General features: G+C 44.4%; 1 protein-coding gene across 8 annotated transcripts in view; it reads left to right on the top strand.

Moving 5' to 3' along the window:
- Phactr1 (phosphatase and actin regulator 1) overlaps positions 1-25,905 on the top strand; it is a 458,550-nt gene that overhangs the window by 383,235 nt on the left and 49,410 nt on the right. For all 8 annotated transcript variants that reach the window (XM_051194363.1, XM_051194365.1, XM_051194364.1 and 5 more), the window contains one exon: positions 10,729-11,050. In XM_051194363.1, coding sequence (XP_051050320.1) covers positions 10,729-11,050 — 322 coding nt within the window. The remainder of the gene's footprint in view (positions 1-10,728; positions 11,051-25,905) is intronic.

Genomic DNA, 25,905 nt, shown 5'->3' with positions numbered 1-25,905 from the left:
AATAATAAAAAATTAATACAAATATAGACATGTAGTAATCACTGTTGTATTTTCATAACATTCCCAGTGTGTTGGGCACTGTAAGTAACCTACATATTATTAGAAGCACACAGAAGGTGTGTGTAACCTGTATGCACATACTAGCCATTTGATGTAAGGCCCCTGACCATCTGCTGGCGTGGGTACAGCAGTGACTCCTAGTGTTCAGCAAGAAATGACTGTACCCTCGGCTAATGTAAGTGATTGCAAATTTCAATATATCATAGTGTCTGCAACGACAATTTTGCCTAACAAACAACATCTGTGCCCTGTAGAATTTTCCAGTGCCAGCCCTTAAGCATGTCTAATGAGAAGAGATGCAATGATGCTTCAGCCGAAGCCGGCGTTCCTATTTATAGCAGTCTCTGTGATTCTGTGGACTCCTTCGATGCTCTACTGTCATATTTGGACATGTGACTTCATTCCGTTGTGGTGTTGCTCTCAGATTTATATTCTCATTTACCCCCACCCCGTCCTCTATCTGATGTTCTACCCCCACCTTCCTCATTCCCCTCTTTGGCCCTCACTATTGTGTACTTCCGTCTCTGCCCTCACCTTCCAAAGCTTAGGATGCTGTGAACTTGGGCCTTATTTGTCCCAGTAAATGGGGAAAATTTGTTCATAACACAGAGGCCTTATGTGGTGGCAGACAGTTTACACTTGTTGGTAACTGATACTTCAAAGTATTCTGTGTTCTTTTAGGTCAAGGGCAGGCACAACTGGGAAATGCAAGTGTATTATCCTTACAGCCCTAGAGACAGAGGCTCGGCTCCCCATACATGGCTATGAGGGGAGCCTGAGGATGGTTAGGAGGCAGGAACCGGAGCGAGGGAGAGACTCTGTGACGTTTCTGCAGAAAGGGGAGCAGGGTAAAGTAAACTGAATTGGCTAGAGTGGAAAAATCCCTGCGAGCTGTGCACCAAATAGGGTCGCCTGGCACCTGCAGGGATAGTTACAGCAAAGGGATACCACTGCACCCTACAGTGTACATGCCAGCAGGAGGTGACCTGTCACTTAGGCTACGCCATGTTGCATGCTCATGCCACAAAGCTCAGGAAGAGCCCTGGTTAGCTCTCAGCACGGGCTGGCCTCCTCAACTGAAAAGGTTCTAATATGTCCAAACCCACAAGCTTGAGAAAGTTTAAATAAAAGTGGAATTAATGGATATGTTACCTGGGTTCACTTCATTATACCAGTTTCTCCGTGTTTTTCTAATCTTGGTTTTCTTTTCTGAAAACATGAGTGTTCTCTCTCTCTCTCTCTCTCTCTCTCTCTCTCTCTCTCTCTCTCTCTCTCTCTCAGATAATCTGTCTCTATGTGTTTGTGGGCTTTGTCTCTGTGTGTGTGTGTGTGTGTGTGTGAGAGAGAGAGAGAGAGAGAGAGAGAGAGAGTTGGAGAGGCACTAATATTTTGGAGATGTCATTCATTCAGGACTTCCCACCATGTGTGGGATGTTGTGCTAAGCCTTCCTATAATGTTTTTAAAGGGCGTTAAGACCAGCATGTGGTAAACGCTACAGAGAAATGCTTGATGTGGAGACTGTATATAAGACAACCTTGAAGAGTTCAGTGATAGCAGGTGTGTATTAGAGGAAATGAAGAATTGCAGGCCCCAAGCCAGGCGGTGGTGGCCCACACCTTTAATCCAGCATCGGGAGGCAGAGACAGGCAGATCATTGTGTGTTCTCGGCCAGCCTGGTCTACAGAGCTAGTTCCAGGACAGCCAGGACTATACAAATAAATCCTGTCTAGAACACCCCCCCATCAAAAAGAAGAAGAGGAGGAAGAGGAGGAGGAAGAAGAGGAGGAGGAGGGAGGAGGGGGGAGGAGGAGGAGAATCACAGGCCCCAGGAGCAGGAAGGTAGAATATTCTGGTAGAGTCGCAGTGAATGTTGGATGGTGGTGGTACACACCTTTAATCCAAGCATTCAGTAAGCAGAGGAGGGTGGATCTCTGTGAGCTCCAGGCCAGTCAGGTATACACAGAGAAGCCCTCTTGAAAAGTAAAAGCAAAAAGAAAAAAGTCTGAGTTGAAAAGCAGAGTTGTAAGGAAGCCAGGAGCCTTGGCTTTGCGAGAGGACAGGCATCCTTTGTGGGTTCTCAGCTGAGTGCCATCACTTGACTTCAGCTCAGCATGTCCCCTGGAAGCTATGTAGAGAATGTGGACCCTGATGCCATTGGATGGATGTATATGGGGTGTATATTTAGCCTGATACCTTGGTTCTCTCTCCTTGACATTTTCTTCTTCACTTTGTTTATACTACTATTCTTAAGTTACACCGCAAAGACACACTTCAGAAGCTTACAATCAACACCAAGTACCTGGTGACAGGTAACTAGGGGTGGTGACATCTGTGGGTCAAGACTGACAAGGAAAAGTAGTTTCTGGTGCTACAGTTCCTCTCCAAAACTCTGGCACACTGGCCAGCACAAGCCATATGTACACTGATCCTCCAGCGCTGGGCACAGATTCAGATCTCTTCTTGAAGCTACCAAATTAAGTGAAGCAACTGAGTTAAAAAATAAACTAGAAAATGAAGCCTGAATAAGTTTTAAAACCATGTCATTGGTATATTCTCCACTCAATATTTACATGAAATATACCTGCCCCAATCCCCCACCCTCCATATAGTACACCAAATAGCTGCACAGACTCTCCCGTATCAGTGCAAACATAGGGGAAAGACAGGACATCTGCATAATCTGTCTACAGATGTGGTGAGAGGAAAACGCACATTATCTTAAAAAGAGAGAGGTTCCATATCAGATTCTCGAAACCTCTTGCTCCGCAGCTCATGATCTGACTCAGATGCTCAGGTGACAGACAGCATGTGTAAGTAGAATTTTGTCTTCAGTGAAGGAGACCCAGGAAAAGATGGACGTGTTTATTCTTCAGGAGTCATCAGATGATACACGCTCCTCAAAGCCTTCACTCTCTCACATGAGACCACATTCCGGGATCACACTCCTTTCCTTACGACAGTGGCTGTCTTCAGCAGCAGCTTCTAGTTGCTTCCCAGTTTGCTGTTCCACTTTTTGCAGCTCACATCTCAAACCATGCAGCATCCAGTAAGCTGGCCCCTTCTTGAAGGTCACTGTACTGCAAGTTACAGTACCTTGTTAGAAAGAAATTCTCTGCCCGCGGTGCCTGTGAACCAAGCAGGGATGTGTTCCAAAAGGTTAGTGGGGGGCCTCTCGCAGCTTGCACAGAAAAACAGACAGGTGCCACTGATCTGAGCAAGGAAGATTCTGCCCATTTTAATACCTAACATTTCCAAAACCTGCTTGCCAGCAGCAACTCTTTGCTCCACAGCTCTCTTGAACATTTTAAAAAACTGTCCAAGAGGTAGGTTTCATGAAAGGTGAGAATTTAGTTTGCTATGTTCCCTGCAGTGTCCTACTGATGCTTACGGGAAACAGGGAGCTCCCTTTGCTGAGGAACGAAATCTGAGAGTCAAGGCTAGAGATGAGTGGCAGCCCTTCTTATTTTTACATAAAATCCCCTGTTTAAACAAATTCACGTGTTTCCCGTGCATATCCTCCCTTACAGGAGGTCCCTGTATTCTCTGTGTAGTATTTCCTTCTATCCGCTCTAAATTTAAAGCTCTGTTCCCCCATGACTGCCTCTTCTGTTTCTAGTGTTCTCTGAAGAGATGGATGTGGTTTTGCTCATCCTGACGACTGTGGTTTTCATTAAACCCTTCTCAGTTCTGACCTGTTTCACATATAGCAGCCTTCCACAACCTACCATGAAGGCAAATTCCCTTTCTGCTGTCCACCTCTAGATCTCTCTCATGATGTTTGCTGTCCTGGAGAAGGTTCAAAGGCATGATACTCTCCCTGCCCACGATAGTGCTCATTCAATGTAAATAATGAATCGTATCATGTGTCTTTATATGGGTGATTTATAATGTCCGGCAAAAGAATTACGCATCTTCTCAGCATGCATCTGTTGGCATGATTGCCTTTATTTCAGCGGTAATTCTTGGAGGAGTCGCCTGGCTGTTACATGCGACTCTATTAAAAAGAATCTAATTGAATTGCATGTCCTGTGAGGGTGGCATGTCTGAGAGGCCCAGTGGGTGAGTGATCCTTATCTGCTACTGACCAGTTCTTTTCAATGAGGTATTGTCCTCATTGTCAAGATGGTACTGGGGAAAGTAAATTTGAGAATGAAAGTATTCACCTATGAAATGGGTTCAAACCAAATACATTTACTGTTTTTGATGCCTTCTGTCATGGCTTTCGACTTCAGGATTCCGGAAGGTTTCTGAGTATATTATCCACAAATGTCTGATGCATGCTATAGTTACCATTATCTTGACCTGATGTGGGACATTGGGGGTGGGGCACTTCCCTGTGCATCAGTGGTCCTTACAAGAGGTCAGACAGAAAGAACATTTTTCCCTTTGACCAAATCAAGACTTCAGGCTACCGCAGAGCCCCTGTGGTAGGCTCATATGCTGAAGGAATTGCTGATGCTCTTGTGAGCTCTCTCCTTCAGGCAAGGGGGACTCTGATGCAATACTATAATTTAGGTCCTAAGTGAAAGTCTTGGGGGTATCTTATGTCTTGGGGAAGAAAACCTGTATCTCTGGGAAGAAATCAGAGCCTCTAACATCATAAAACCAGGTGACAAATGACCGAGAAATTCTCCCAACACCTTTATGCATTAGGGACCAAGAGCTACTATCATTGGTGAGCACTGCTCACATATCCCTTGTTAACACACCAGTACTTACAGGTGACAATTTAAAACTTCACTGGTAGCTGTGAGAATAGAGGCTGGAAGTAGATGATGTAAATGCCCTTTCTTTGAGACACTTGGGATCAGGAGTGCTTCAAATTTGGGGATTTTTTTTTTTGAGATTTTGTAATATTCTCCTATATGTCATGTAGTGAATCCTCTTGGTGATGGAGTCCAGATAGTCACAAAATTCATTTCTTCCACATATACCTGGTGTTCATAGCTTGAAGGTAACTGTGTACAGTATTCTCAGTGAACATGCATTTTTACTTTGATACATCACATAAGGTCAGGTATGGGGTATTTCAGATGTGTGAGCCTTTTGGGTTTTTGGACTAGGGATATTCCATGTGGGTTCATTCAGCCTCCAACTCATTCACATTCATGGCCTGAAGTACTCCATCAAGAGAAATGATGGCAGAAATAATCTCCCATTTTCATTTCTCTGAAATCATCAGCCAGAACTGTTGTGTTGGAAGTATGACCCTCTGGGGTTTAAAGGCTCTGTGACACTCACAGTTTGGGTTGATTTGCCGTGTTCCTGGAACTGGTCATTTTTGCTTTTCCCACTCCATCAAAAGAGACAGCTTTATGAATACACTGCATCTCAATCAGTCTGGCTACGGAAATGAGTGAGCAAACAGGGCTGCATCTTCCAGCAGCCCTAGATCTGTCATCATACATGCCAGAGGCAGAGTATGTCCTCCAGCAAAATGGATGAGTGCTGCATATTAGCAGATGCAAAGGGTTTGACTCAGTCAGTCGCTATCCAGGTATGAGGAGCAATTTGATCCCTGAGTTTTCCCAGCTCATGAGACTGAAGTCCAAACTCTCAGCTTCTAATTCTGTCCCACTAGCTTTTTATAGCACGAGATGCCATGTACTTCAGAGCCACACACTGGATCACAGATGACGGCTCTTCTTTCCAGTCTTTACCAAGACTTCCTCCCGCTTTCGGAAGAGTGTAGCGCCAGTGCACACTGCACCCTCAAGGGCCTTCTTGACTCCCATTGTCCCACCTCAGGCTCGAGAGCATTGGCGTTGAGAGATTTTCAAAGGCATGACAAGAGTCCCTGAGTGTAACGCTGCAAATGATGCATTTCCCACAGCAAGGACATATAGTAGCTGACTTTCCAAGCAAACTGTGGGTGAGGTAGGGAATGCATTGTGGTATTTACTGCACAGTCTGGTCTCCACTGATGAATTCCTATGGCACACCAAGGGCTTCACTGGGGGTCTCTTACCATAGATCCTCTGCCCACTGGTATGGAGCCCTTATGAAATTAGGCAAAGCTTCCTTAGGGAGGATGCTGCTTTTCCAGAGTGACTCAGATCTATGTCAGCTCAGGACCTTGTTCCCGCAGTGCCCAACAGTAAGGCTGCATATATTAACCTGTTTACTCCCAGCACTAAACCTGTGTGATAGGTCACATAGCCCTTCCACTGACCTGAGCACTGAGGCTGGGGAGTGTTGAATGTCTTGGGCAGAGTGCTTGGTGGTGTTGAGTTAGAGCCCATTAGAGCCCAGGTTTTCTGAGTTCTCTGCCAGCAGTCATTCCAATAGTTGGCTCCACCCACAACTTGTCTCAGAAGCCACCCGGCCCAGTGCTCTGAGAGTAGCAGCTAGCTAAGTCTCCTCAGAGAAGTCTAGGAGAATTCTCACTTCACCTGTTGGGGGACAGAATTGAGAAAGAAAATGTCTTAGAGGGTGATTCTCAGGCCTATTTAGATACAGATTACTCTTTGATTTGGACCTCATTAGTGGGAGAGAAGCTGGATGCCATGTGCCACCTCTTCCCACCAACCTGTAGACATGACAAGAAGAGAAACGAAACAATATTGAATGCCTACTGTGTACCAGGCTCAGTTCCTATGGCCAGTAAGATGGGGGAGGAAATGGCCACACTCGGTGTGATCTGACCTGATCACAGCTACCCACTGCAAATAGAATCTGCAGCAAGTCAGGAAAAATGAACTGTGGTGAAGTGCTGGGGAAGTCCAGAACCCGTGAGTGTCCTAGGCCAGCCTTAAGAAAAGGAGCTTCCGGTGGGAAATGCTCAGCAGTGATGATGGTGGCAGCAGCATATCTACTGGGCCCCATGCCACACAGTTTCCATATCTTACCAATGTTCACAAGTCATGTGACAGGTTGATTCCTTCCATCTTACAGACTGAAAAGTGAAACATTAAGGAAAGAGTTGTGCATTTTGCTACAGCTGCCATCACTTTGATGATGTCGTGCATCGTAACATTTTTACCTCAAGAAGTTTGGGTTCTGCTCCTTAATCCTGTCATTTGTGACACACTTGCAGAGTGCGACCTCCATTGACAGGAGTGATCTATCTCCAGGCACTTTGTTTACAGGGGGACTCCATCAAAGACCCTCAGTGCCTGAGCTCTGAAAGTGAGGCTTAGAAATGAGCCCTTCCCAAGCCTTCCAGTGAGGCCGATGAGACACAACTTTGAGAAACTGGTATCTTGAAAGCAATAACATGTTTTCAAAAAATTAAATGTTCAGGCCAGTTTCTTTCAATATCCATATGTAAATTACTTTAACTTCAGTTGCTGGCATACTGGGGTCCCTTCTGTTTGAATTTTATTTCATATTTCGCTATATCCTGAGGGGGGAAAAAAAGGGTGTTTGCTTGAATGTGTGAAACAAGCGTGTTTGTTCGCCCTTCCTGAGAATGAGCTCCCTTCAGATCCATCATATCCCAGGGAAGATGAAGGCGCAGGCAGCAGACACAGCAGAGCTCCAACCCAACAAAGGAGTTTGCAAAACAGCTCTGCTGCAGAAACGAGGAGCGAGCATGCACAGCTGCTCTTCATCAGGGGCCAGGAGCAGAGGGAGTGGGCTTGTGCTACCATTCTACCATTCGTTGCATCTACTCCAGGGGCTGGAGCTGGAGTGGGGGGAGGGTTTGCATTAAAACGAAAGTATTCCCTCATACCTTAAGCAATATCATCTTATGCATTAGTCAGTAATATTTGGGAACTACTCAAGTCAATTTAAAGGTTTGGGGGCTGGCAAAATGATTCCGTGAGTAAAGACACTTGCTACCAACCACGCAAGCTCGAAGACCCAAGTTCGATTACCAGAACCCACGTAAAGGTCGAAGGAGAAAACTGACTCTGCAACATTGTACTTTGACTTCCACACCTGTGCTGTGGTACACATACCTCCCCGTCCTTCACATCCTACACACACACACACACACACACACACACACACACACACACACACACACACCACGAGGTTTTTAACTTAAAAAGGGTTTCAGTAATGTTTTTCTCCTTTTTTCACACAAGCAGGGCACTGAACAAGGTGGTAAGGATACTGTAAGTTAAACCTGTTTGCTGTTCTCTGGGCAAGAAGACAGTTACATAAACAGGAGGCAGTTATTAGGTTGGTAATTATATGAAAATCACTTAGAACAGTAGTGTCTGACATATGGTTAGTAAGCATGGCATAGGTGAAATATTCCTCATATAAACCTCCAAAATCTGAAATTTGAAAATCCAACATTCATAGTGCAGATTTGTGGCCATGAGTGACCCTGCCTGATGGTTCACTTGTGTAGGAGCTTTGCTTCATGTGCAGTGTTATTATTGCTGTTATTAAGGCACAATACAATCAGCCAAGTAAGTTTGGGAGAGGTTTTCTGTGGGTTAGATTTGGAAGACAGAATAGGAATTGGCCAAAAAAATACAACAGAATATTCCAAACCACAGGAACAAAATACACCAAGGCTCAAGGGTATGGAAACTTCAGGCAGTCAGACTAATTGGAAGTTGGAATGGAGGGGAGCCCTCAAGGAGAGGAGGGGAGCCATAGGCCCTTATTTTCTGTTCCTCAGTAGACAATGTACTGAGGGAAAGGAATCCAGAGGAGGCTGAGGAAGACCTCAGCATCTTCCAATGAGATCATGAGTGAGCACAAAAGCCACTTGGCAGAGCAAGCTGAGGGAGGAGACCTGAATCTATGGGTACCAAGTGAGTGAAGTTTGTTGGAGTAAAGTGGTATGTGTCACGGAAGTAACTCAGCCCAGAGGCTTTCTGGGTACCATGTGGGAAGCACCCATTCCCACAGCAGGGGTCAGAGCAGACTACTTAAAGTTGGGCCTGAAGGTGTGAACCCAGCCACAGGTAGGCTGTGGGAGGTCTTGAATGAGTTCTAAACTGAGGGGCAGCCTAGTCCTATTTGGGCCCTGGCATGATCTAGGTAGAAGGACACGAACACCAGCTGTCAAGAAATAGGACTCCAAAGACAAGAAGACACCACACACCTCCACAGCACACCCTCTGAACATGACTCCTAGACAAGCTCAGCCCAACCCCTCTACAGGGCCAGATGAATTCAAGGACTGCTAGACAAGGGAACTACAGGATCTCTCCCAGAATGCTCTCTGAGAGCTCGTCCGACCATGACACCTCTTAATGTGGACTGCCTAGGGAGCTTTAATGACTGTGTCACAGAACCAGGGGCTTGGTTCTACTCCAGAATGCATTGTCTCGAGTGCCACCATGTTGAAACAAGTGACACCCTTCAGTGTTTCATTGTGTGTGTGTGTTCTCAGTTTGGTTTTGCTGTTGTGGGTGTGGGACCCAGAGCCAATGAGGCACATCCCCAGTTACTGTAGGATTTTTGTTTGTGTGTTTGTTTTAGTTAGGTCTTTTCTTTCTCTCTCTCTCTTTCTTTCTAGCATACAGAGTAATAGGCTTACCTGCAGAATTTTCTAATATACTTCTCTTCTGTTAACCCTTTCCTCTCAGTCCCCTCCCCAGCCCCCCAGTTGCCTCCCTCTTGTTTATATATCATGTATTATATATTGTATTGTTCTCCTTTTTATGTCTTCCTATCCCCCAAAGTGTTTCCCCCTCCTCATGGTCCTCTTTCTTATTTCAAAAGAAAAAAACGCATGTACACACCTTTGCACATCCACAAATGCACACTCATGTCCATAAACGCTTACACAATCACACACATGTTCATAAATGCACATACCGACAGACTCACACACACACATATAAAAATTAAAGCCTAGGCTTTGTATATGAGATAAAATATGCAGTATTTATCTTTCCAAATCTATTAAGTTCTTGGTTTTTGTTTGTCTTGCTTTGAGACAAAGTCTGTAGCCCAGGATGGATTCAACTTGCAATCTTCCTCCCTCAGCGTTCCCCAAGTGCTGGATTATAAGCCTGTGCCTAGCCAGAGGGGTCACTTTCTGGTGGCCTACTGTCCATGACCAAAGTTATTGGAGAAATATATAGTCACCTTCAGTCGTATGTGTGAGGTACATATAATAAACGCCTTAGTTCCTCAAGGCCACCCCCTACAGCTCGAACCACACAATGTAGTTGGTCAAGAGTGGGCCCACCAGCCCAGCAACTATGCTCACTCTCCACCCCTGCCTGATGTGCCTGAGTCAGGTTCTGCAGCCACTAAGTCTCACAAGGCAACTTCTCAGTGACAGATAAGGAATTAAGGTTGACAGCATGGTCCTTTGTAAGGAAGGACTTGAACATAGTATTGGCTTCTGTCCCGTGTTGGTGTAGGCAAGTTGGACCCTGTCAACTGAAAGCATGTGTTATTTTAACAACAGTCAATGTGTAGTCATCATGGTAGGCTCTGTGAAAGGTTTCTTTGTCAGCTCATAGCATGGCTCATGCCTTCCTGACGCCATCCTACCTGGGCTGCTGAGGAGCCTTGGTTGATGGGTCCTGAGACCCATCTCCCATCCCATCCGGGCTCCAGGGTAGTCTGGCCAGGAAACAGTTAGTAAACATTTACTGAATAGCGCTCACACTTTGCCTAGTTAATGCACTGTACCCAGAGGGCCTATCTCCATGGCTGTGGTCCTAAGGTACGCATATATGATGTTCTGGGTTTCATCTAATGCTCCCCAACTCACATGTGCTTCTCACCCTCCTTCTGCCACAGATCCGGGCGCCCCTGTGAAATTGCCTTGTCTGCCAGTGAAACTGTCGCCTCCGCTACCTCCAAAGAAAGTCCTGATCTGTATGCCTGTAGGGGGGCCAGAGCTCTCGCTGGCATCCTATGCAGCCCAGAAGAGCAGCCAGCAGGCCGTGGCCCAGCACCACCACACTGTCCTGCCATCCCAGATGCAGCACCAGCTGCAGTATGGCAGCCACGGCCAGCACCTCCCATCCTCCACCGGCACCTTGCCCATGCACCCCTCGGGCTGCAGGATGATCGATGAGCTGAACAAGACACTTGCTATGACCATGCAGAGGCTGGAAAGGTAACAATGGGAAGGGAGCTGCTTAAGAGGGGGACAGGCTGGGGATCATAGCATGTGAAGCCTCATTCCTTTCCCTCTGAAGACAGAAAAAAGCTTGAGAGTAAAGTGATGTCAAACCTGAGGATTACGAGAGGCTAGCTGGGTGTGGTGGTGCACACCTTTAATCTCAGCACTCAAGAGGCAGAGGCAGGCAGATCTCTGTGAGTTCGAGGCCAGCCTGGTCTACAGAGTAAGTTCCAGGACAGACTCCAAAAGCTACACCGAGAAACCCTGTCTCGAATCCCCACCACCACGGAAAGAGAGGGGGGAGGGAAATAGGGGAAATAGTATATTTCTACTGTCAGATTACATTTACTTTTTTAAAAAAAATGAGGAGTGGGCAAGGAGTAGCCTTGCAAGCATAAGAGCCCAAGTTCAATACCCAGAGTCCATGCAAAAAAAGTGAGGCATGATGGTACATGCTTGCAGTCCCAGCAATGAGAAAGCAGAGATAGGCAGATTGCTGGGGCTTGCTAGTTAGGCCAGCCAGCCTAACTAACTTGGCAAGTTCTAGGCCAGTGACATCTTATCTCAGAAAACAGTAGGATGTGTCTGAGGAATGACACCCTGGCCAGCTCACATACATTGCATGCACTCACACTCACACAGAGAGACACACAAGTAACATGTATACATGTTACTAGGCTGTGTTGTTTCTTGAAACATTTCCAGTTTGGGAAATAGTGTGCATGTGTGATCATTAATGGTGGTCTCCCCTGCCCTGATATGTGTAAATGGGAAGAGAATGATTTTATATTCTATATTACAGGGCTGACTTTTAATTTCGTGAATATTCTGTGATATTGAAAATGGTTTAGATGCAGTAGGAAGAGATGAGAGCTGGCAGGAGGGGATGGCAGGGGTAGGCAGGCGAAAGAGTGGGGAGATTTGCCCTCGATTCTGTAGAAAGAGGAAGCAGAGCACTAGAGTCCGTTGATAGGCATGGGAGCCAATGGTATCTGGAAGCTGCTGGTATAACCCATCCTCCATCAGAAAGTGCCTCCAGTGCATTTCCAGGAGGCCTGCATAGAAGTTCCTCCCCCACCCAGGTCTGCAGTCTGACTTCCAGTAAGGGAGGGTCTTCACCTCTGACACAGCTTCTGACAGTGCGATGCCAAGGCCACTGCCACAATCTGTGCCTAGTGGATGTCTGGGATTTCTCAACATGACCCTGAGGCATGCTGATTGACCAAGCTCCCTAATGACAGGTAGAACATGTATCCACGTGAGGTGAGGGTACATTGCTAGGGGTATCAATGGCTGTCTACTAAGATACACAGAAATCATGGTCTGGAAGACTCAGTGGACTACTACAATAGCCAAACACAAGTTTACCATGGGATGCCTTTCTGCCTCCCTGCCAAATGATGGATGTTGGGAAGTAGCTACCTCCAAGGGAAGCTGTTGTCTTTAACAGTTCTTGATGACTTTCTTACAATACTCACCATTGTTGCCAAAGGAAAACAACAAACTTTAACTTGGTCCCTTGCCATTCATTCCAACTACCAGTCTTGTTACCAACTACCAGTGTTGTTAATGAGGGCAGTGATAGCTTAAACTTTGAATGACACCTTGAAATATACCACACATACACACTTCTGACATGTCCATCTCTAGGGAAACTGAGGAAAGGAACTAGGAAAGGTTGAGTAAGTTCTCCAATGCCACCTACTCAAAGGTACCTCACAAAATGCTCATTAACCGTTTGCACCTACACTGCAGAAATTAAGAACATACTTTTCAATACTTTTATAGCAATTAGATGGTGATCTTTTTGTTTGTTGACTATTAGAAGGCTTCATTAAAAAAAAGTTTATTGCATTTTATGAAAACATTCATTTGTGACAGATTGGAAATTAAAAGAAATAAAAAATAGGAATCATTGCTTCAGGGGAGGTGGTGTGATGGCTTAGTAGATAAAAGGCACTGGCTACTCTTGCAGAAGACCTAGGATTGGTTCCCAGCACCCACATGACTGTTCACAACTGTTTATAACTCCAGTTCCAGGGAATTTGGTGCCCCCTTTTGGCCTCTGTGATACCAGGCATATACATGCAGGAAAACATTAAGGGTGAATCTTAAAAGAATTGCTAAACCTTCAAGCCTGGGTCCTTCCACCCCGCACTCCCAACTCTCTCCTGTAGCTGTTTCCTTAAGACATCGGTCTTTACCTTAATCACGTCAGTCCATGTGATTTTTATGCTCCTACAACCACCATTCAGGGTATAGGTTTTTATGACTCAGATGAATCTTGATTATCTAAAGAGAGATACCAGAAATAGCATATTAGGATATTACTAAACATATTTTCTCTGCAAACACTCCAATTCACAGTATCTGTGGGTATTGGTGGAATGTTAAAGTCAAGTTTAGAGCAATGGTACCTCTGTAGGTCCTACACTGGGCTGGGCTCTTCAATAAAATGAGTCAAAAGAGGGCAGACCAAGACAGAGGAGAGGGGGACTAACTGCACACTTTGTACCACCCTGGACCCTACCTCCTCCCTGTGCTTTCTCAACTGTCACCCAGGCCAAGGCATAGGCTCCCCTCATACAGCAGCAGAACAAAGAGAATCAACACATCCATCATTTTGACAAGACCACTCATCCTAAGAGAGAAAATCCTTTTCCCAAGTAAATACAAATTGGAGAGTTTATTTATTTATTTATTTTTTTAAGCATCCGCGTTGTCTCTTGGGAGTCAGAGAAAGATCTGAGAGTAGATCAAGGTCATGAGGCACTTTGTCCTATAACAAGAGAACTATTGTCTTGAGGCAATGCCTCTCGCCCTTCCCCTACCTGAAACCTCTAAAATGCCAGCCTTCCCCTGTCCAAGTCTCACAGAAAAGGAATTATTCCCTGTCCACCTGACAGTTCCCAGAGGCCACAGATGACACTGCAAGGAGAAGAAATATCACTAATGCAACAGCATTGTGCTTGCAAAGAGCCATGGGCCTTCCCAGGGTAGCTTCATCACTGTCCCCTAAGTCCCCTGTAGAGCATCATTCCAGACTTGTAATCTGATGCTGAAGATATTTCACTCTGAAAATCAAACAAGGATTTAAACAGCTTTGGGTTTTGACACATACCTTTGTAAAAACAGTCCTCTTGCCTGTGAAAGGGAACTTAAAAGCAATGTAGGCAACTAACCCCTGTCCATATTGGATTCCTGTTTGTCATCTAATCTCTGCTCAGGGAACCTTGATGAGTCCAAGACAACGTTCTCATTCTGGAGATGGTTTGATTAAGCTATAAAGCTTTCCCTGTGTAACACAAACTTCCTTCACCTCAACTCTGGTCTTCCTTTCCTGGAAAACACTTTCAAATCTTTCAAGAAACCTATGGTATTCTCTACATAAGGGCTTCTCTAGACCTCTTGACATCTTGTGCATGTTCCTCTAAGATGACCTTAAATCTTTTCAGATTTTTACTCATCTAACCCTGCCACATAGTTTATTTATAGTGTAGGTTTAGGGGTAGGGACACTGAGCACAAGGAACTAGAAACTTGCATGGTCTGTATTTTCCACAGTCCCAAAGAGGTTCAGATTTATCCCACCTCATGGTCAAGAGAGTACATTCCAGAATCAGGACTTGTATCTCAGACACACTGCTCATTAGCAGTATGACCCAACATGTGTTACATAGCCTCCATGGGCTTCCATTCCTCATCCATAAAACAAGGATAACACCAACAGAGCCTCATTAGGACTCTTTGTGGAGATCAAATGGTTTAATCAGTTCTAATCAGTCAGATCATTGCGCAACATACTATAAATGTCTGATAAATGGCAGTGAGCATTAAGCAAAATTATATAGCACATAAAATTTTTCTTCAATGCTTCTAAAAGGCACATTGCAGATGGATTTGATTCGATCTTGTTGGAGGCTGTGTGTGTGGGTATGGGTGTGTGCATGAGCGCCACCCCAGTTTCCTTGAATTAAATGGTCTTTATTTCTCTCCATTAATGATTTATGTCCTTTTGAAAAGTGACATTTTACTGTTTTAAATGTTATGCAGGGTTTTTTTTTTTTTAATTTTTACTCTCTACAGTAAGCTCTTCAGTCTAATTGGCATTCATTCTAGAACCTGGACTTTCGATTTCAGCCAGCTGACTTTTTCTGAGGTCAATCCATTTGATGCCCCTGTGCTCTCATTTCTTGTTGGCGAAATGAAGTAGGATATGAGGGGATTCGAGAAAGATCCTCAAGGGAATGTGCTTTTAAAGAAGTCTTTTCTTCCTTGATTAAAGGCAGGTTCGTACCTAGCATTGCTCACACAGAAACCTAGGGTCATCCATGGAGAGCCCCACATCTGACTGTCAGCAAATCCTCTCCACTCTGCTGTGGTGTGGAGATGTCAGCATCAGCCTTCCTACCCTCCCTCTCCCAGACATCTATTGCCCTCGCCCATGTGACTGCAGGCCCCTCCTATCCTACCCCAGCACCTGTCCCTTCTCCCCATCCAGCACAGTTCTCAAAGAGAGAGTGTGGCTCACACAGCAGTGCCTGTACATGTCAGCCAGGGGCTGGCTGCCACTAAAGCACCACAGACTGGGTAACCCAAACAACACAGCTTTCCTAGCTTCAGAACTGAAAGCCCAAGGTCCTGGCGCCAGCATCCAGCAAAGGTCCCCTTTCTGTGTCATCTCAAGGTGGAAATTAAGAGGGTGAGAGTGGTCAAAGGGTGAGAAGTGGGGTTACACCTGCTTTGTAATGAGTGTACTCTCATGACAAGGACCTTACCACCTTGATAACGACAGTCTACTCGGGAAAGCAGAGTCCGCGTGATCTAACCACCTCTCAGCATGGCTGCACTGGGAGTTAGGTTTCTAGTGCATGGATTGGGTGGGACACATTCTAAACATAGCCCCTAGCCACAGGAAAATCCATCAACAATAGCAGGTTCTGTGTCTGGTGCTGGGGAGAGATGATAACAACAGAAAGGGTAGATCCTCTCATCAGAGCCTGGTACCCCCGGGAGGGGGGGGGATGGACTGAGTGAGCCCATCTGTGAAGGGTACACAGTGGGAGCGGTGCTTACAATAGGACTCCAGCTGTTTCATGGGAGGGGTGCCTCAGGGTAGTCTTCTCTGACAGCTAACGTGTGGCCTGATGATGGGAGAAAACACTCTAGTCACTTCAGAGGAGGTAGCAGGACATGCTGTCCGAGTGGGTGAATGAGACTCTCCACACGATAGGGGGCTAAGCTGGCATTTACATGCCAAGTTTTCAGAGGATTGCTTGTAGAAAATGAGAATTAAAAAAGTGGTGACAGAAGATTGTCATCACAGGTAAGGAAGAGCCTCAGCACCCTTGGTGAGGGCATTTAGAGACCAAGAAAGTTTGGGCAGGAGAGATTCTACACACCTGTAAACCCCAATCTCATGAGGCAGAACAAGAACAAGTTTGAATCCAGCCTGTACCACACACTGAAACCTGTCTGGGGGGGGGGGGGGCAGGTGGTGGTAACGGGGAGAAATGAAAGAAGAGAAAGGAAGAACACCACCAATGAAACAATAAAGTGTTATGAGTATGTTTTTCCCTCAAAACTGGGAGCCCTGTGGCAAATAGCCAACATGACTTGTTTATGCGTTAGCAGAATGAAATTTCCAAGGGCTCACTGTGAATCACTGACAAATTGGCATGGATTTGAAGTTGTATTTTGCTTGTAGCAGAAGGAAGGGTATATGTCATTACATACAATGTATTTCTGGAGGAAAAGTCTTCCTTGTCTATAGAAGAGAGCTTCAAAATCTCATGCATTTCTGGCACAACGTTTGCCCCTGCTTCTTGGAAGCCAAATTTACCAACCTCCTGTTTAAGGTTAGTTCTTTAAACTCAAGGTATAGACTTATCCTTGAGTGCCACCCACTCAAGGTGGTTTTGAAAACATAGTGGTTTTCAAGCTTTAACTGCTATTCCAGGGTGTGTAATACAGACTCAGTGCAAGCTGATCTCATTGTGAGCAAGTCTTCCCCTCCCTGCATTGTGGGCAAGTCAGCCAGCCAGCTGGCAAAGATTGAAATAAGACAACACCGATGGCCACATCTACATCTATTCCAGCTGTGAGACCAAAACTCTCTCTAGACATTGGAAGTTGTCCTCTGAGGGACAAGATGGCTCTGAGTTGGGAAGTGGCTTTCTCGGGCTGGTACTGTGAACCTCTTCTAAAGCAACTTCAGTATAATGCCCAGAAATTTGCAGTGGCCACTGCAGGAGGAAGAATCACCCAGGTTCTGTTGTGTAGAGTCCTGATTTGCAGTGTCTCGGACTGGCATTCTGGGAGCTAAATAAACACTCATAGTGGGTTTTATCTAGTGAGCTATTTGCACCCTCTCTTTAGTCTCAGAGCAGTTATCCATTAATACATGCGTTCCAACCTAGCTCTCAAGCCTTGCTCATTATGACTCCTAGTTATATGGTTTACTCAGCAGCAGCAGAGTCTCCCAAAATGTCACCACAGTTTCCAGAATCTTGCTCACTAACCTCTCTGAGAGTGAACAGGTGAAGGCCATCAGATCTACCTTAAACCATTCACATCCAAACTCTTTGATATTAAGTACTTGACTATTTCTGGCTCAAATAGACATTAGTGCTCATGGTTTGTGTTCACTGCCAGATAACTATAAAACCCAGGGATACACAGAAAGCACCCCATCCTAGCTTCCTAAATGGGGCCTTTGTGAATTCTCTCTGGGCTATTGAAGGTAGTAAAACTTAACACATTTAAATGAGCTTGTGGCCGCTATAGAACACCACTAAGGGGCAGATGAAATCGTGATTTTTTTTTTCCATATCAGATTGGAAAAGCCCCAAGGATTTGTGCAAAGTCATAGAACTGGAATGAAACAAGCAGTAATGACTTAGGCAGTAGGACTGTAGGGCCTTCCTCTCTCCACCAGGTCTCTAAACCATAGGCCTTAGTCTCTCAGACAAAAAGATGGATCTCTACTCCCCATCATCTGAGGAGCTCCAAATGGAATAATAAGCACAAGCACATGAAACATTTTCATGATGTTACTTAAGTGTGCTAAGGAGGCATCATGGGAGCATCTTTCAAACAACCTCATAGGTGATCCTCCCTGTGTCTCAGAAAAACACGTCGTCGGTGTTTGAAGTCTTGTTTCCTCTTCCCTCAAACATGCAGACTGGGGCAGTGAAATGACTCAGTAGGTAAAGGTGCTTGCTGCCAAGCCTGATGACCTGAGTTCAATCCCTGGGACCCACATATTAGGAGAGAACTGACTCCTGAAAGTTGTCCTCTGACTTCTACACAGATGCACTGGCAAGTACACACATACACACCCAGAGAAAGAGAGAGAGACAGAGAGAGACAGAGATTTGTTTAAGACAATGGGTGACCACAGTAGGGATATGATCCTGGATCTTCTCACCCCAGGCCTAGGGCTCTTTCCACTAACCAGGTGTCTACCTTCTCCCAGAAAGCCAAGAAAGCCCATTATTACCCTTAATGTCCAGTCTGAGTTTTCCCTCCTATAAGCATGTTGAGTATGAGATGTGATTTACACAACAAATTCACAGCAGTGGGCTCTAATAATCTTTCTAATGAAAAGCGGGAGTAGCAAATGGTCCTACAACCCACCTATTCTTTTGAAATGCATTTTCTGTGAAGAGCACCAGAAGGAAAATTTATTAGGAAACACACAGGTGGGCTTGAATTCTAGACTTGGATGCTACAACTGTTTTTGGATGATTTGAATGGGTATAGCACATGGTTGTGGGTGATTAGATTGTACAGGGAGAGCAGGCTAGAAATGGAAAAGAGGTTAGCAACTGTTACCAAGCTGTGTGATCTAGCCTAGGTGATGAGATATTGTCACCATCACTCTCCTCTCATTACCCTGCCCTTCAGTGTCCCATCTCTTCTCTACATGTAATTATCTATTGCTTTGTCATCTGGTTTCTCACTAGCAATTAAGTTCACAAGGACAATGACTTGATTTGTCCTTGGGGTTCCCCTAGAAGCCAAAACAGCCGGAGAACCTTCCTTTGTGAAAATCAATGGACAAAAAGAGAGTTTGCCAAAAATAGGTGCCTGGTGATCACAAACTAAATATTCAATATAGAGGCATTTGGAAAGCTTAAGTGTCAAAACGGTCCTATTTTAGTGAGAGGCCCATGGATAGAACTCTCTTCACTGTGCCTTCCTGTCTCAATAGGAAAGTAAAAGCTCCATCCTCTCTCCCTTGTCCACCTCCACCAAACATCCCATTTAAACAAGTATGGAAAACTCAGCTGTCAATCAAGTAGGATAAAAAGAATGCAGGATGAATCTGGGCGTGGTGGCAAAAACCTGTAATCCTGACACCAGGGTGGTTCATGCAAAAGGATTCTAAGTTCGAGGCCACCCTGTGCTATAGAGTGAAACCCTGTCTGAAAACTAAAATTACTCAGATTGGGAGATGGCTCAGTTGCTAAAGTGCCTGCCAATCAAGTGTGAAGATCTGAGTTTGGATCCCACAGCTCACATAAATGGCAGATGCCACAGCACATTTCTGTAACCCCAGCTCTGGGGCCAAACAGGAAACAGGAAGATCCCTGGAACCCATAGTCCTAACAGAACTAATGTTCAGAACTCTGGGTTCAGTAAGAGATCTTGCCTCAAAAAATAAAGTCAAGCCAGGTGTGGAGGCACACACCTTTAATCTCAGCACTAGGGAGGCAGAAGCAGGTGGATCTCTGTGAGTTTGAGGCCATTATGGTGTACAAAGTGAGTTCCAGGAAAGCAATGGTTGTCACATAGACAAAAACTGTCTCAAAAAATTATAAAAGAAAATAAAATTAAGATAAAGGAAGATACCCAGTGTCAACCTCTGTGTTCTATATATGCATGCATATGCATCCATGGACAAGCATGAACATGGACATACACCACACTGAAAACACCTACAAAACTGACAAACAAAATAAGTACTCAATGGTGCACCCTCAGGTTTTCATTTTCCTGCCACTCAATGGTCATGTGCTTTCAAGGGATTAATCCCTAGTCTGTGAACAGTTAGAGACTAGCCATTCATTTTGGTACTGGAAAGAACTAAAATATTGACCCAACTTTTAGTAATTCATAAAGAAGTGAATGTGAAAATATCAGCAAGCAGTTGGGGCCATTCATCAGAAGGTTCCCTTCCAAGAGAGCGTCCAGTTACTACTTTGTCTCCATCAAATGGCAATAGTCTGGTGGAGTGAAAGCTCTGTAATGCACTGTCCATGAGTGGGGAATTATTAGCTAATGAGTATCTCTGCAGCTGCATAAAGAGTTGAGGACAAGTAAAGTAAAAATCACTGTCATGGGCTGAGAAGATAGCTTAGCCTTGAAAGCATGAGGACCTGAATTCAAATGACAAAATGTAGGATGGGCATAGTCCATGCTTATAATTCCAGTGCTGGAAATGTAGACAGGCAAATCCCAGGGGTCTGCTAAGCAGTTATCCTGTCTTATCTGGTGAGCCACAGGCTGCAGAAAGACTGTTTCAAAACACAAAGCAAACTGGATGCCTCTTGAGGAACAGCAGCTAAGACCTTCTGCAGACTCACATGCACACACATGTATCTGTACAAATACATGCCCACACACACACACACACACACACACACACACACACACACACACACACACACACACAAAAGGATCACTATTTTAAAGCCTTAATCTCCCTAAAAGTTTTTGAGGATAACTGTAACATCGTTCCTAAAGAAAAACATGTAATAAAGGGATGTTGCTTTCTGGCATGCGTCTGTGATTAAAATGGACCAAGATGTTCATCTCCCTCAAAGGATAGAGGAAATTTACTAGCTACAAATATGACATGGAAAATGAAGTTAAAGTCTAGCAGGAATGAGCTGCAATTTCATCTGCATGAGTTACAAAGGGAGTCTTCAGAGGGGAGAGAGCAATCAGCCCTCTTCCTCTCAGAGACCAAAAACGTGTGAGAAATTATGCTACAAATTGCAGAGCCTGGGGCTGAAAATGACATAAATAGCCACTGAAGCCCAAGGAAACCTTTCATCAGCTTCATTTTAAGAGAGCGAGTGCACATTGTATGGTGGTCCAGGATTAGCTGCTAAGATAAGAAACACATCAGAGCATTTGTTTTCCCTTGGACTTCAGTCAGCAGGAAGTTGTGCTGTTCCCTAAATAGGATAGGCTACTCAGCCTTCTTGAGTAAAGGGTGTATTTTGAGTTCCTTTTTTCCAGAAGTTGTAATGGGTTTCAATGAATTCATTTTTCTGCCTGTCTTCTGTCCTTTCAGGGGCCAATGATCCATATTTCTGAAACTGTCTGGGATTTGGTATGTGATGAGTAATATATACACAGGCTGACCCATAGCCTACCCCTTCACGGCACTAACCATTCTCATGGTATAATCAGTTATGGCATTCATACCTGACTTTGTCTCCAAGTTTCTGTAACTGTCTTAGCTCATGCTTGCTGTGTGAGCAGTCAGTGTGGTACTAGAAGGCAGGACATGAGCCAAGAAGTTGTGGACCAATCACTAGCTGGACCTCCTGGTCCCCGATTCCTCCTCAGTCCAATGGAGAGATGCTTACTGCAAAGTCAGGGGGAGATGCTGGTGCTTTTTATATGCCAATGCTTGTAGATGGACTTTCTTTGGAAACATCAGCAAGTCATCAAAAACTCGTTACTATGATAGATCCATTGGCAGTGTGTTAGTGTGTGTGAGTAGTGGGAAGGTGTAGGGGTGTGTGTGTATGTAAGTGTGTTATTTGTGTGTTGCGTATGAGTATGTGTGTTGAGATCTCTTCTCACTCTCCCCCACCTCTCTCCCTCCCTCCCTCCCACTCCCTCCCTCTCTCTCTTTCTCTCTCTCTCTGTCTCCCCCCAACTCCCCTCCCCACATCTCTCTCTGGAGCCCAGGCAGGCTTCATCTTCCTGTGTGCTGGGTTTATAAGCATGGACCACCACTTGGATGGTTTTATATTTTTGACCTGAAAAAAATCTTTCTGAACAATAGTTACCAAGAAAATCAAAAGCCAGTCAAGCATTGGAAGCAGGCAGGATTCTTACTAAAGTGAGCACAGTAATTGAAGTGCAGACTCTCTTTGGAACACACTTCCTCTTGTACCCTCCTGAGACTATACAAGATCTAGTGGGTAGAGACCAATGGCAGGACTATATCTTCCACAATGCTCAGGACAGTTCCTAATGCAAAGAATTGTCTTGTTCAAAATGTTAAGTATACAAATGTTGAAAAAGCCTGGCAAAATTCACCATTAAAGAAAATAATCTTTGTCACTGGTGGTTCCTAAAATGAGCTTAGAACAACCTTTTATAAAAGTTTTAATGTCTGATTAGTGTTAATATATCTATCATGTCTATAAAATGTATTTAACATGCTCTAAATATGAACAACACCTCATGCTCATGTAGCCACACCTTCCTCGATGTGACGGGTGTGGCCATACCTAACTCGCTGCGATGGGCTACACCCTTCTAAGACTGTGACCCAAAGTAGCTCCTTCCTCCCAATGTTGTTTCTTGTGAGATATTTGCTCACAGAAGCAAGAATAGGAACTATTGTAACCAGCCATGGCAGTGGGTGAACGATTGAATCCCCTTACTAAATCCTGACTTTCTGAGCCCATTATCCAATATGAGCCGTTGACCTTGGTGCCCCAGGAGTGGCCTGATGTATTACTTCCCTGATTAGTAAAGCATTTGAATCCATCCTGTGGCCTGAAGCTACATGAGGCCAAGGAGAGTTATGAATGAGCCCAACACACAGTCATAAACTTATTTCAAATGTTCTGAATTTTTCTGTGTGTGGTTTTTTTTTTTTTTTTTTAAACTGGAATGGAAGGGTCTCAAATGTGGTCTTGTCAGATGTCTGTGTCAGATGGTGCTGCCATAGCAAGGGTAGGACACACTCAAAAGCATTTAGTGAGTAACAATGCCATACTTTACACATTTGCTGACAAGGCGTGGTGTGTCCTCCTCCTTCCACAGGCACAGCTAGGCAGTCTTGTGTGCAAGCTTAACATTCCTGTAACTTTTGGAATACAGAATATTATTACAGAGTGCATTCAAATCCTGGCCTCTTCCCTCATTATTTCTATTTATAGGTCAGTTGATTGCCACCTCAGAGCCTCATTTTCCTGCTCCTCAAAATGAGGATCACCAAAACATCTCTCCTGCAGGGCAGTTCTCAAGATGTGTGAAATTTTTCTAGAATATTCCATAAATGTTCCTGTTTTCACCTTCCTCGTCCTCTTTGTACAGTTCTTTTCCCTTATGTGATGAGAATTCCTGTTCTGTCCTTATCTAAGCCATTAGTGAAAGTGCTAATCAATCTATAATGCCATAGCCCCACAATAGATCACTAGATGACCCCCTGAAAGTTACAGAATAATACCCTAATACCCTTTGAGTAAACATATCAACCACTGCCAAGTGCACCTAAATATCAGTTATAAAAGTTCATATTTCTTTTATTCTGCAGAAGCTATAAGTAACTAATAGGTATCCAACTTGTTTTTGCATGATGGTAGGCACCAGATACAAACATCAGTAAAATGTTGCTCCTGCCACCACAGAGCCCACACCTTTGGAGACAGGAGGTGTTAGATGGACCTTTTATTATCGACAAATATCTGGAGGTTACCTTCATTGTCAACCTGTCTGGCTTTAGAACCATCTAGATGATTAATGAGGTACATACCTGAAGAGGTGTCTATAAGCAGGTTTCCAGAGAGGAATGGCTGATGGGCAAAGGGCCTACCCACAGATCAGAGGCGTTATCCTGTGGACTAAGGACTCTGTCTCTGTCTCTGTCTCTCTCTCTCTCTCTCTCTCTCTCTCTCTGTGTGTGTGTGTGTGTGTGTGTGTGTGTGTGTGTGTTCATCCATGAAGAGAACACCTCTCCTTTGCTATTCTCTCCACCACCATGATATCCTAGCCAAGCACATGGGACCAAGAAACCATGAACAGACTAAACCTTCTGAAACCATGAGCCAAGATATATGCTCCCTCCTTTAAGCTGTTTTATCGAGTGTTCTGTCATAGTGATGGGAAAAGTAACTAATACACAGTTTAAGGGATGACAAACCATGGTCCAGTGTTAGAAGTTTTGGTTCATGGTAGACTGATATCATTGCTGAGAGCCTGAGACAAGGCTAAACATCATGGTCGCATGAACGTGAGGCAGACAGTTAACTTAATAACAACCTGGAAACAAAGAAAGTGGCAAACAGGAAGGGACTAGGACAAGATAACCCTCAAAGATACTCTCCCAGGGCCCCACTTCATCCACACACACCCCACCTTCCACAGTTCTGCAACCGCCCAATAGACTACACAGACTGTGAGTCTACAGTGGACACTTTGTACTTGTCAGTGCAGCAATGTGCCCTCCTGTGGAATCCTGTTCTACTCCTGATCTCATGATCTTGTCTTCAAGGAGAAATCACAGCCCCTTCTTTATTGCATACCACCCATCCTAATCACCTCTCCATTGCTATGAAGCAACAGAGCAAGCAAGCAAAAAAACTTCAGTGCCCATCCCCAGGGACACACCTCCCCAAATAAGGCCATGCCTCCTAATCCTTCCAAATAGCTCTACCAACTAGGGACCAAGTGTTCAAATATATGACCTATGGGGACCATCCTCATTCAAACCATCACAGCACGTATAAGGTTGAGTTTCTTATCTATCTTATTCCCCTTTCTTCTTCCCTTTGCATTCACTTTGGAGCTTTTTGCCTTAAAGCAGTCTTGTTTTCTAGCTTCCAACATTTCTTCACACTAAACAAGAATATCTGTTATTTGCTTCCCATCCCTAACTCCCAGATGAATATCCTAAGCTCTGTGCCTTTTAGGAACCATACTAATTAAATTATGACAGTAGAGAGAAGGTAAAGATAGAACAAAACACAAGCCATGGAATTACATTTTTGTCTCTGCTGCCAAACCACTCCCCCACACACACACACACAGAGAGAGACCATGATACCCAAAAAAAAAAAAAAAAAAAAAAAAAAACTATCCAGGCACAGTGGGGATTTAGTTACTATCTTTGCTCTGTAGGAGGGGCTGCCTTGAAGGGTAAAGCAGTAAGGTGTCTACTCGGTCCAATTTATGGTTAAATATTCTGTTTGTCACCCTGGAGACTATCGATCATGTGTTCTACCTACCTTCTGCTCCCATTGTAGCTTCTATGCAATTAGCTGGGAAATAGGCCATCTCAAACTACTAATCTCTAATAAAACACTACATTTTTTTGTAAATACAGGATATTGTCCTATTCAGTAATTGTTGTTTTTAAGTTGATTTAGTTCATTGCCTTGAACATCGTGGCTCATCTGGTGTTAACTGGATTTCCCATTTGTGTCACTGAAGAGTTATGTGGAAAATACAAAGAGAAAAGCAGCCCTTTGGAAACACTGAAAGGAAGAAAGTTAATTGAATTTAAATTAGACACAGCAATAACTTAAAACCTAATTGAAGGCTTCAAAGGCAACTGATGTTTTCTTACAGCACAGTAAGATTCCTTTAGGATAAAAGATTATACTGTAAAGCCTTGGTATATACTTCACAATCCATTTGCTTATGTCAAATACTTTTTGATATATAGAGATATATTGAGATTCCCATATTCAGAAATCTTTAAAGATGTATACAAGTTCTATTTTTGAAGACTCTGAAAAGAAATAAAATTTTACCTGAGCCAGGGCTATGTGTCAGTGGTAGAGTACTTGACTAGCATAATGTGAGGCCTTGGGTTCAATCCCCCAACACCAGATAAAAAGAGTAGAAGGAGAAAATGGAAGGAGGGAGAGA

The sequence above is a fragment of the Phodopus roborovskii genome, unplaced genomic scaffold (genome assembly GCF_943737965.1).
Source record: "Phodopus roborovskii unplaced genomic scaffold, PHOROB, whole genome shotgun sequence".
Lineage (NCBI taxonomy): Eukaryota > Metazoa > Chordata > Mammalia > Rodentia > Cricetidae > Phodopus > Phodopus roborovskii.
This window is presented reverse-complemented; position numbering and strand designations above follow the sequence as displayed.